This window comes from Carcharhinus amblyrhynchos, chromosome 20 (genome assembly GCF_965287045.1).
Source record: "Carcharhinus amblyrhynchos chromosome 20, sCarAmb.v2.hapA, whole genome shotgun sequence".
NCBI lineage: Eukaryota > Metazoa > Chordata > Chondrichthyes > Carcharhiniformes > Carcharhinidae > Carcharhinus > Carcharhinus amblyrhynchos.
Window position 1 is genome coordinate 2,812,531 of NC_137343.1, and position 13,381 is coordinate 2,825,911.

The following is a 13,381-nucleotide window of genomic DNA, read 5'->3' on the forward strand; positions in this document are numbered from 1 at the left end:
ATTTATAAAGTACATTAGTAAGGAGAAGTTTACCAGGTTGTAGGCTTATCTTCTTAAAAAGTGCAACAAAGCCTTGCTGATGCGGGAGGTAAAGCTCGTTTTAATCAAGAGGTTCGAACTCTCAAAACATACAGCTCCTAGTTTACTTATAACTATGCAGAATGTAGATCATTGAGTTCAGGGTCTTTTAACCATTAGCCAAAACCCAACATGGCAAAGTTTTACACCGTAGCAGCTCTTGTGGTGGTCCCTGCATACAACAAAGTGATAATTGAGCTGTCATTTGTTCAGGCTCGCCGTCCTGACTCGCTTCCAGTTATTGGCAATGCTTTTTCCATTTTCCCCAACATAATGTTTCCTGTGGGTGGGTGCGTGTGAAAGAGGTGGGGGGTTCAATCCTGACTGGAGTGCTAACACCTGTTTGTCCATCGGGGAGTGGAGGGGTGAGGGGGGTGAGGGGGTGGGGTGGGGGGAGAAAGGGAATTCTTTTTTAAACATTAATCAGCAACACTGATGACGCAAATGACGATATTCTTGCTTCTTCTCATATGGCAGCCAAAAGATCATCGACACTGGAAATCAACGGAATCTTTATTATGTAAACAGCTTTCAAAGCAAATTGTTAACTTAAAAAATAAACATTTATATGGTATAAAAAGAGTCAAGTATTGTACAAACTGGTCAACTAATGGCAGTAAATGCTTTGGTAAGAAGCATTTCACAAGCAACTGTTGTCTGCCGTTGCTACACCTGCATCATCCTGTAACTTAAAAATTGGAGAGTAATGTTTTAAAGGCTCAGCCAGCATGATTAGCTCTGTTCAGCAGTGAGGAGGGACCTGTAACAGGAATCCCCGCTCAGTTGTTCCAAACTGCAGTTGGTGGTCGCTATGATGGGACAGTGACTCCGATGATAATTGCAATGATCACCAGCAGGACCGCAACACAAATCATAATGTAGAACATTTTCTGCAAAAGAGATAAGGAAAATAATTACATCTTGGAATTTGCCTTGTGATTAAAACTGCCAAAAAACAACTTCAACAGTCGCCAAAAATGGAGAAAGAGAGATAGAAATAAAGTCAAAATTAAAAAAGGGCAGAATGACAGGTGACCTTTTTATGCTGCAAAGTGGGGTGGCACTACTGCCTCAGTGCCAGGGACCCGGGTTCAATTCCAGCCTCAGGTTATGTCTGTGTGGAGTTTACACATTCTCCCCGTGTCTGTGTGGGTTTCCTCCAAATGCTCCAGTTTCCTCCCACAGTCAAAAGATGTGCGGGTTAGGTTGATTGGCCCTGCTAAATTGCCCCTAAGTGTCAGGGGGATTACAAGTTAAATATGTGGGTTATGGGAATAGGGCCTGGGTGAGATAGTGGCCGACGCAGAGTTGATGGGTCAAATGGCCGCCTCCTGCACTGTCGGGATTTTATTGGATTCAATGAAATAACCAGAGTATTTTACAGTGAATTGTTTTCACAGTAAAGCCATTGTTGTGTAAGCCCCGGGGCAATAAATTTGTACACAGCAAGATCCCAAAACAAATAACAAATATAACAGGCTGGTTGAGGGGGGAATGTTGGCCAGGAGACTTTGAATGGGAAGTTATTCTTGGGACCATGGGTGTTGTGGGCAAGGCTGGTATTTGTTTCCTATTGTTAAGAACTGAGTACTGGGCAACTTCAGAGGGCATTTACAAATCATTAGTGTACAACTGAAGTCATATTAATGCCCAGACTGGGTATCAATATCCAAATTAGGAGTGGGCCACTCAGTCCTTCGATCCTGCTCCACATTCACTGCCAACCTGGTCTTAACCTCAACTCAACATTCATGCTAACCCGACCCAGAATCCATCTATTTTCATAAAGATATTCAAAGACTCTACTTCCACTGCCTTCTGAGGAAGAGTGTTCCAGAGTCTTACAACCTTTAAAAATGTATCCTCATCTCTGTCCTAAATAAGTGACTCCTTATTTTTAAACAGTAGTCCCCTAGTTCTAGAATCTTCCACAAACATCTTCTCCATATCAAGACTCCTCAGTGTCTTCCATCTTTCAATCAAGTTGTCTCTTACTCTTCTAAACTCCAGCAGATACAAGCCAACCTTGCCTCATAAGACAACCCATTCATTCCAGGTATTAGTCTGGTAAACCTTCTCTGAACTGCTTCCTATCTTTTCTACATCTTTCCTTAAATAAGGAGACCAATGCTGTGCACAGTACCAGGGTCTGGTTCCTTTTTTATTCATTTGTGGGATGTGGGTGCTGCTGGCTAGACTGGCGTTTATTGCCCATTAGGTGGTGGGGAGCTGCCTACTTGAAATGTACAGTCCCCAAGTCCCCCACCCAGAGTACCTTCTGCATCCCTACCACCCTCATTGCTTCCTCCAAGCGGTGAACAACATGGAGGAGTATGGATTCATCAGCTGAGGGGGAAATGTGGTCTCATCAATGCCCTGAAGCATAATCTCCCTTCCCTCATATTCAATTACCCTCACAATAGACGATTATATTCTATTAGTTTTCCGAATTACTTGCTGTAGCTCAATACCAACCTTCTGTGATTCATGTACTGGGACACCCAGATCCCTCTATCTCAGAGCGTTGCAAACTCTCACCATTTGGATAATTTACCTATTTGTCCTGCCAAAATGGATAACCTAATATTTCCACATTATACACCATTTGCCAAATATATGTTCACTAACTTAACTTATAAATATTTGCAGTCTACATATGTCCTCCCTATCTTTGTATCAGAAAATTTAGCAACCATGCCATCAACCCCTTCATCCAAGTTTTATATATATTAAATTGTAAAGAGTTGAGGTTCCAGCACTGATTCCTTGGCACACCACTCATCCTGCCAACCAGGAATAGATCCATTTTTGTTAACCATGTTTTGTGTTAGTTAGCCAATCTTCTATTCATGCTAATATGTTATTCCTGCACCATGAGCTTTCTGTAATAAGCTTTGTTGAGGCACTTTATCAAATGCCTTCCAAGTACATCCAAGTGCAGTACATCTACCAATTCCCTATTATCCACAAAGAACTCCAATAAATTAGTTACACACAATTTCCTTTTCACAAAACCAAGTTGATTCTGCCTGATTGCCTTGAATTTATTTAAGTGCCCTGTTATAACATCTTTAATAACAGCTTTCTCTAGGACCGGCATTAGGCTAACTAGCCTATAGTTTTCTACTTTCCCTTTCTATCCCTTTCCGAATAAAGTTACATTTGCGATCTTCCAATCTGACGTAACATTCCCTGAATTTAGTGAATTTTGGAAAATTAAAATGAAAGCATTTCACCAACCAATTCTTTTAAGACCCACGGATAAAAGCTATCTGGATTCAGGGATTTGTCAGCACACAGCTCCAATAATTTGCTCAGTATCCTGCACTAGTGCTTGTAATTTTCCCCAAGTTCCTTCCTTCCATATCCTGATTTACAGATAGTCCTGGGATGTTACTTGGATCCTCTATACTGCAGACTGATAAAATACCTGGTCAATGCATCTGCTAGCTCCTTATTTCCCTTCATTAACTCCCCAGCCTCACTTTCGATAGGACTAACGCTCACTAATTCTCTTTTTAAACATCTATAGAAACATTTACTACTTAGCTTTACTTTTATCTTTTGTACTCTAATTTCCTTCCTCTTTTTTAGTCATTCTTTGCTTCTTTTTCAATATCTGTCCAATCTTCTGAGCTGCCACCCACCTTGGGGCAATTCGATGTTTTGTTTTACGTTCAGTACTATTTTTAACATTTACAACAGGTTTGCATCATGGTGAGTTTTAACAACGCCAGCTTTTTACTTCCAGATTGTGTGTTTACAAATCCAATTAAAATTCTCAAACTGTCTTGGTGGGACTTGGACCCAAGTTCACTGGAATATTAGTCCAGGTATTTGGGTTACTGCAGGAACATAACCCTTACTCTAACATAGCACTATGGGATCCTTCATGGCTTTAGCACCAGAGTTGGTTTAATATCTCATCTAAAAGACAACACCTTTGTCAATGCTGCACTCCCTCTACGAGGCCTGGATAGAGTGGATGCGGAGAGGATGTTTCCACTAGTTGGAAAAACTGGAACCAGAGGACACAACCTCGGGACAAGGAGGAATTTCTTCAGCCAGAGAGTGGTGAATCTGTGGAACTCTTTGCCGCAGAAGGCCGTGGAAGTCAGGTCATTGAGTGTCTTAAGACACAGACAGATAGGTTCTTGATTAATAAGGGGATCGGTTATGAGGAAAAGGCAGGAGAATGGGGATGAGAAAAATATCAGCCACGATTGAATGGCAGAGCAGACTCAATGGGCCGAGTGGCCTGAATCTGTTCCTTTGTCTTATGGTCTTAGTAGTGTACCAAGGGTAACAATATAGGGCAGAATGAGGGGGGGATGGGGTAAGCAGTGTGTGTACTGTGCAGAATCTGATTAACCCAGGTCAAACAAAGCATTGAGCTGCCACGTTATTATAATATTTGCGCTCATTTAGTCCCACACTTGAGCCAGGGAAGATTTAGGGCTTTCAAAGTCTCCCACTATTTGGTGTAAACATTTTCTATTGAAATGCAGCGTATTCAGAGACTGAACACTTGTATGCGTGTTCAATTCCAAGTATTATTTATTGAAACAAAAGCAGCAATATTGATGAGTTTCGATAGCTCAAAGCAGCAACATTTAAAACAAGCCCCATTATAAAATGACTATTGGCTTGAGAGTCAAACACCATCTAGGGAAGTTATAGTTACTAATGGGCATCAGACCGGCTGTTTTCTCTATCGCTTCACGAGTGCCAACTCGTATCAAATTGCTGCAGAATCAGGAACATCCTGGTGAAGGGATGATTGAGACATTAACTGTTTTTCTGCCAGTGGTGCCAAGGTTTTCCACGTTTACAGGTCAGATTTCTAATCTGTGCAGTATCTGTCTGATCCTTTCTGAATGGGGCTGAATAACAGGCTGGAATTTTCCACGGGTAAAACAGCTCATTCAGCCCACTTGAATTCAACTTGTGGATACAACAGTCAGTGTTGTTGTCAGCGCACGGACAAAACTGCTTTGTATTGTTTAATAGCCCTGAACCCTGGAAGTAATCTGCTCTGCCAAAGGTTACCTGATATCAGCCTCTGTTTATAGAATCCCTACAGTGCAGGAAGTGGCTATTCGGCCCATGGAGCCTGCACTAACAATCCCATCCAGGCTCTATCCCCATAACCCCACATATTTATCCTGTTAATCTCCCTGACATTGAGGGTCAATTTAGCATGGCCAATCCACCTAACCCGCACATCTTTGGACTGTGGGAGGAAACCGGAGCACCCAGAGAAAACCCACACAGGCACGGGGAGAATGTGCAAACTCCACACAGACAGTAACCTGAGGCTGGAATTGAACCTGGGTCCCTGGTGCTGTGCTAACCACTGTGCCTCCCACGTTCTCAGGGTGAGGAGTGATAGGCCCCTGCTCCCTGCCACACAGTTTCATGTTCTAGTTGATGTATTCTGGAAAGATTAATCAGAGGATCTTTGACTCTTGACCCCCAGGCTCCTCCCCCAGTCCCACCAATGTTTCACCCGCCTGCACTCATGTGGGAGCAGACACTCAAAAACTGAAAATGCTGGAAAATCTCAGCAAGTCTGAGTGTATGTGTGGAGAGATAATAGGGCCAACATTGAGAGACTGGGTGAGATTTTGTCAGAACTCATTCGAAACATTGGCTCTATTCTCTCTCCTGATGCTGCCAGACCTGCTGAGATTTTCCTGGATTTTCTGTTTCAGGTTCCAGCATCCGCAGTAATTTGCTTTGATTTTTTTTAGACTCTTTGTCAATGCTTTTGAACCCAATTCTACAATTGGATCACATGGCAGCAATTGGCAGCTATTGGAGCTATCACAGGATTAAACAACCAATAAAAATTGAGACTAATCCTGTATCCATAGTAACCTAATCGATCATCTGTTACTGATACTGAACCCGAGTCCCAGATCAATACTGGATCTGACAGAGTTGAAGATTGAGGGTCTAAAGCTTTGACAAAGAGCCATCACAGGTCTGATGGGCCAAGTGGTCTCATTCTGTGCTGTAAGATTCTATGACCGCAGCTGAAACACGTGGGTAATTTGCAAAGTTTAGCTCCCCCATTGCCATGTGGGCAGATTCTGATATGCGTCATCAACACTCTAACTAAACAAAATCAATTAACAACTCTCGTCATACCTGTAGCTGACAGACCATCCAGGTGAGGACAACAAAAAAACAACAGTCTCTGGTAAATCACAAACCACCAAACACTTCCAGACAAACCTTTCAGGACAGGACAAGTGGATCAAAGATCGACAGGAATGTTAAAACATCACAGAACTCCAAAGTCCAAGGAAACAGCGTGGATTAAGAGGAAGGTGGATTAAGAGCACGGATCTAAAATCACCTCAGCGACAGGAAGCAGAATGCAGCTGAATGTCTTTCAGGTTAAAGTTAACTTAAAATTTATTTATTGGTCACAAGTAAGGCTTACATTAACACTGTAATGAAGGTATGTGAAATTCTCCTAGTCGCCACACTCCGGTGCCTCTTTGGGTCAATGCACCTAACCAGCATGCCTTTCAGTCTGTGGGAGGAAACCAGAGTACCCGGAGGAAGCCCATGTAGACATGGGGAGAAGGTGCAGACTCCACACAGAGTGACCCAAGCTGGGAATCGAACCCAGGTCCCTGGTGCTGTGAAGCAATAGTGCTAACCACTGTGCCACCTAGAAGCAGCAAGGTGGTTTAAGTAATGTCTCACATGGGTCAGTTTTGGGTTGATTATTGTTTACGATGGTTAGCACTGCTGCCTCTCAGCACCAGGAACCTGGGTTTGATTCCAGCCTTGTCACTGTTTGCATGTTCTCCCTGTGCCTGCGTGGGTTTCCTCCGGATGCTCCAGTTTCCTCCCACAGTCTAAAAGACGTGCTGGTTAGATGCAATGATCCAAACGGGCACTAGGGTGTTTTCACAGTAACTTCATTGCAGTGTTAATGTAAGTCTACTTGTGACACTAATAAATAAACCTTGAATTTTTATAAATGATCTAAACTCTGGTGTGGGGGACAGTCTTGTGTAGGGATCAGTATTATAAAGTTTGCAGATGAAATTAAACTTGGCTAAGTGGTAGATAGTGATGAGGGTTGTTATCAGTTCCAGAATGACAAACAAGATGGTGAAATGGAAGATGCAAAGCAGATGGAGTTCAATGTGGAGAAGTGTGAAGTGAGACACTTTGGGAGGGTTAACGCAGGCAATATATTAGATACAGAATGGTTTTGAAAGGTAGATGAGTTTAATGTCCAAATACACAAATCCTCATTGAGGTGGATTAAAAAGCTGTGGGTTATCTGGATTGATAAATAGCAGAACAGAATATAAAATTAAAGAGATCACCGTAGACCCTTAAAAATGATGAGTTATACCTCAGCTGGGGCATTCTGGTCAATGCTGGGCATCACACTTCAGGGAAGATGTAAAGACCATAGGAAGGGTGCAGAGGAGATTTACCAGGATGTTACCAGAGACGAGGGATTTGAGTCATGAGAAGAGGTTGTGAATGTTAGAATTGTTTGCTTTGGAACAGAGATGGTGAAGAGATGGCCAAAGGGAGCTTTGAAGATAGAGAGAGATTGACACTTTAAGCGGGGAAAGTTTATTTCCTCTGGCAAGTGGGTCGACAACATGAGGTCATGGATTTAAAACCACTGGCAAAAGATCTGGAGCAAAAATAAAGGGAAATATTTCCACAGAGCTAGCTGCCAGGATCTGGAATGTTCTGCCTGTACAGGTGGTGCAAACTGATTCCATCAATAACTTTCAAAGGGAGTTGGACAGGGACTAGAGGATAGAAACTATAAGCTGGTGTAGGCCATTCAGCCCATCCCACCTGTTCGGCCATTCATTTTGATCGTGGCTGATCTTCGAATTTAACCAATGATTGATCTTATTGAATGGCGGGGCAGGCTCGAGGGGCTAGATGGCCTACTCCTGCTCCTATTTTTTATGTTCTTATGAGAAAGCTATCAAGGTTATGGACAAAAGGTGGGGATGAGAGACTGAGCACAAGTGCTGATTCTCGGAGCTAGCACCAACATGATGGCCCGAATGGCAGCCTGGGCTGTAAGGTTGTATAATCCCACGAGTGACAATCTAAGCAATGAAATAGTAAGCTCACCCGCCGTGCTTTGCTCTGGTAGCGAACTGCTCTCTTAGTCTCTTCTTTTGCCCGTTCAATATATTCCGTAGCATTCACCACATTTGTCTCAATGTTGTTAATCATTTCACCCTTTGTTTAGGAAATGCAAAAACAAAGTCAGTTTAAGAAGCATTGTAAAATATATCCTGCCCCTTGTGTCGCTGCCGCTATTTCTTTGCCCAGATAGCTGAGACACTCTCTCGCTGTCTCACTAACGAATAAAATCACTGAATCTTCAAACACAGCCCATCAAATCTACAACCAGCCTCTTCCCCAGAAATTACCCAGTTACTGCTGCTCTCTTCCAGTTCTGTCCCAGTGTAAATAAACCATTGAAATTCCCTTTTAACAGAATGCACAGACTGTGTCTCAACATGATTGAGAATTCTACAGTGATTTTCTTGTCAATGTTTGGAATCTTGCTTTCTCAATGTGGTCAGTACATCAGTCCTTGCTCACCATAACCCCTTTCTGATCTTTCAAGCCAAACATCCTTTCAATTTTCTCCTGAACCTTCTAAACCCTAACCTCTCTTTACCAACTTCCAATTGTGATAAATCTATACAACCCCTTTTAGATCTTTCCTTTGACATATCAGAGGAAGCTGACACTGAGTTGAGCCCTTCTTGTGACCCTCCTTCTGATCACACAGCTCTTGGAGCAGAGATCAGGGCTTAGCAATATCTCACGAGATAGACCCCGTCCCCCCAAAACCAGGCACCTTATTGCAACAGACCACTGACATCCAGAACCTTTTGCAGACTGCAGACTTCTTCATTTCCATTATCCTTTGTAAAATTTTGCTTTCACCCATCAACAGCTGGTTCTAATTTTAAGGTTCTGCCCACTTGCTTTGGACGCTCCCCAAGGGGGAATTATTTCTCTGTCTTGATCTAGTCAAATCCCATCATCTTAAACAACTCAATTAGATTAACTGACCACAGCACAGATTAGGGGAACAGAAAAGTGAAATTACACTTTAAATTGATAGTTTAACATTGATGGCACCTTGCATTCTGCAGACCCAGCTGTGGGGAACATTCTAAATATGATTATTTAAACAAGATCGTGCTTGCTCAAGTCAGACCTCTGGAATAATGAGTTTGCCGATGCAATGAAGAAGCATGGTGGATGAAAAGGCAAGAGTGAGTGAAGGTGCAAGTGCGTAATGAATAACATTGAGGCTAAAGTAACAGGCACAGGAATCTAAATATTAAACCAGCGCACGATACACAAGCTGTCTACCTCATTGTGAGCTGCAGACAGAGCTAGTGTCAAAGCCAGAACAATCCTAAATTGGTGTGCAATAAGTTTTTTCTCCCCCCCAAAGATTATCGATGGGGAAATTTCAGGTGTGAAAATAATAAATCGACATTTTTTGGTCCTGTGCGTGTTTGCTTGTATTGGGTGGAAGCTCATGTCTGCAAACTGATGGAATGTCACATTTTTTCCAGAATCGATGTCAATGTGCTACATAAATATCACAGTGATTCAACTTGCCCATCGATGGAATGGATGGAATCATGTGAATTTGTTGGTTACCTGTGTTACTGTCCCATCAGCAGCAATTAGCAAAAGAAGAGAAATCTCATTTATTTTGTTACACCTTAAAATTTATTCAGGGAGCTTAGGTTGATGCAAGTCTGCTGCGTCACAACATTCAGTGACAGCAGAGAACTGGAAACTCTGGACTGATGTAGGAGGCATTTCAAATAGGCTAACTGGACATGTCCAAGTACACACAGCACACCAAATATAAATTTACATTAGCAATTGTGTTAACATTTAACAGGAGAAATGACTGACATACAGGGGAGGCGACGGCTTAGTGGTATTATCGTTCAACTATTAATCCACAAGCTCAGCTAATGTTCAGGGGGCCCAGATTCGAATCCCGCTACGGCAGATGGTGGAATTTGAATTCAATAAAAAAAATCTGGAATTAAGAATTTACTGATGACCATGAAACCATTGTCGATTGTCAGAAAACCCATCTGGTTCACTAATGTCCTTTAGGGAAGGAAATCTGCCATGATTGTCCGATCTGGCCTATGTGACTCCAGAACCACAGCAACGTGGTTGACTCTCAACTATCTTCAGGCATTAGGGATAGGCAATAAATGCTGGCCCAGCCAGTGACACACACGTCCCACAAAATAATAGAAAAAATACTCTTCCACCTTCTTCCATCAAGAAAAAGATAGAATCTGAGCTCACGTCCCAATCTGACTCAAGAACAGCTTCTTCCCTGCTGCCATCAGAAATTTAAATAGTCCTACATTATATTAAGTCGAACTTTCCCTGCACCCTAGTTATAACTAACATATTCTGCACCCTCTCCTTTCCTTCTCCTCCATGTATTCTATGACTGGTATGCCCTGTAAAGAAATATTTTCCACTGTATACTAATACGTGACAATAATAAATCTAATCAAATTTTCAACCAGTCAACACAGATTTGGGAAGATAATGTCACTGGTCTAGTAATTCAGATACCCAAGCTAATGCTCTGGGGACGTGGATTAAGTGCCACCACAGTAGCAGTTGGAATTTGAATTCCATTAATAGAAAGAGGAGTAGGCCATTCAGCCCATCTAGTCTTTACCAATTTAATACAATCACGGCAGATCAGGTGCTTCAATGCCTTTTACATCCATTATCCCCTCAACCCTTTACGTTATCGATAATCAGAAATCAATCTCTGCTTTAACAATATACAATGACTGAGCTTCCACAGCTCTCTGGGGTACAGAATTCCAAAGATTCACCACCTTCTGTGTAAAAAATTTCTCCTCACCCCAGTGGCTCCCCCCTTATTTTGAAATTATGCTTCCTGGTTCTAGACTCCCCAACCAAGGGGAGCAGTTTACTTGCATCTACGACGTCTATTCCTTTAAGGATTTTGTACGTTTCAATTAAGTCAACTCTTATTCTTTGAAACTCTAGAGAATACAGGCTCAGTTTGCCCACTCTCCCTTCATATAACAGTCCTATCATCCCCAGAACAAACCTGGTGAATCTCTGCTGCACTCCCTCTATGACAATAATCTTGTTGATGTAAGGGAAACTGCACAGTATTCCAGGTGCGATCAAACCCAACTCCTATACAATTGAAACAAGATCTCACTGCTCCTGTACTCAAATCCTCTTCCAATAAAAGCTAACATTCAATCAGCCTTTCTAATAGTTTGCTGCACCTACATGCTAGGCTTCAGTGACTTATGGACAAAAACAGCCAGGTCCCTTTGTACATCTATACTTTCTAATTTCTTAACACTTAGGAAATGCTCTGAACATCTGTTCCTTCTACCAAAGTAGATTAATTCACATTTTTCCACATTATGTTCCATCTGCCATGTTCTTGTTCACTCATCAAGTCTGTCCAAATGCTCCTGTAACTGCTTTATATCTTCCCATAAATCACATTCCCACCTCGCTTTGTGTCATCACCAAACTTAGAAAGATTACATTTGGTTCCCACATCCAAATCATTGATATATATTGTAAACAGCTGGATCACTGCTGTACCTCACTAGCCACAGTTGGCCAATGTGAGAATGACCCATTTATTCCTACTCTGCTTCCTGCCTGGTAGCCAATCCCTAATCCACGCCAGTGTATTGCCTTCTATCCCATGTGCTTTGCTTTTGCTACCAACCTCCTATGGGGAAAAAACCTCTCTGAAAATCCAAATAGACCATGTCCATCGACTCCTAATTTTTGTTAGCAACATCCCCAAAAAGCTTCATCAAGGGATAGGGGATTTTCACAATAACTTCATTGCAGTGCTAATATAAGCCTACTTATAACACTAATAAATAAACTTAAGTTCTGCAAAACCTGATTTCCCATTTGTAAATCCATGTTGATTATGCCCAATCAGATCAATATTTCCCATGTGTCCATTTACCATACTCTATATTCCAGCATTTTCCTCACCACTGATGTCAGGCTAACAGGTCAGCCGTTCCCTGTTTTCCTTCTCCCTCCCTTAAGCAATGGGGTGGCATTTGCTGCTTTAGAACCTATTGCATTTTGGAAGATGATCACTAGTTCATCTGCTGTCTCTATAGCAACCTTTTTCAATACTCTGGGATGTGGAATATCCCATCCTGGGGACTTTCAAATTTCAGTCCTGTAAATTTCTCCAATACAATCTTTATTTATCCCAATTTCCTTCAACTCCTCATTCTCCCTAATCCCCTGGACCTTTACACCTGGGGGATTTCCATTGTCTTTCTTGGTGAAAACAGACACAAAGTAATCATTTAGCTTCTCTGCCATTTCTCTATTCCCCATTGTGAATTCTCCTGACTCTGTCTGTGATGGAGCCACATTTGTCACAGCCAAACCTTTGCTTTTTATATTCCTACATCAATTTTTAGTTTTTTTGCTAGATTGCATTTATTTTCTATTCATACTTGCATTTGCAGTTTCTTGGCCTTCCCTGATATGTTCCAGAAGCTTCCCAACCCTCAAGATTACTACTATCGTTATAAGCTTTTTCTTTCAATCTTGTACAGTCCGTTAGTTCCTTTGTCAGCCAAGGTTGACTGGCTTTTTTGGGGCTTTTGCACCTTGAAGGAATGTATAGGTGCTGTAAGCTATGTAATCGTTCTTTGAAGAGTATCCATTGCCTATGCACACTCATTCCTTTTAATATATTCTCCCAATCCACCTCAGCCAATCTTCCTTCATCTCTTCAATTTCATAATTTTATTCAACTCTCACACCCTGGTTTCAGATTGAACTTCACTTTCAAACAATGTAAAATTCTGTCATTGTGCTCATTCATCCCTAAATGTTGTTTTACAGCAAGATTAATTAGCCCTTTTTCATTACATAATACCACATCTGGAATAGCCTGTCCTCAAGTTGGCTCAACATTCTCTTTTAGACACCCATCCCTAACATCTTCCACAGCTCTATTGCTCACTTGGTTTAAATAAACAGGTCGGAGTCACCCATGATTACAGCATTGCCCATGTTGCATGCTTCTAATCTCCTGATTAATACCGTGCCTCACTACTACTAAGTAGCCTATAGATAACTCCTAACAGTGTCTCCTGCCCTTTGCTAATTCTTAGCTCCATCCAAGCAGAATCCACGTTATTCTTCTGATCTGAGATCTTCCCTTACTCACTGA

At 41.9% G+C, this 13,381-nt stretch overlaps 1 protein-coding gene across 1 annotated transcript in view; it reads right to left on the minus strand.

Moving 5' to 3' along the window:
• Nucleotides 1–482: 482 nt before the first annotated feature.
• The window catches only part of stx2b (syntaxin 2b), a 71,063-nt gene continuing 58,164 nt past the window's right edge, over nucleotides 483–13,381 (minus strand). The window contains exons 9-10 of the mRNA XM_080207978.1: nucleotides 8,215–8,325; nucleotides 483–968 (exon numbers count right to left, since the gene is read on the minus strand). Of these exons, the coding sequence (XP_080064104.1) occupies nucleotides 888–968; nucleotides 8,215–8,325 (192 nt within the window). The 3' untranslated portion in view covers nucleotides 483–887. The remainder of the gene's footprint in view (nucleotides 969–8,214; nucleotides 8,326–13,381) is intronic.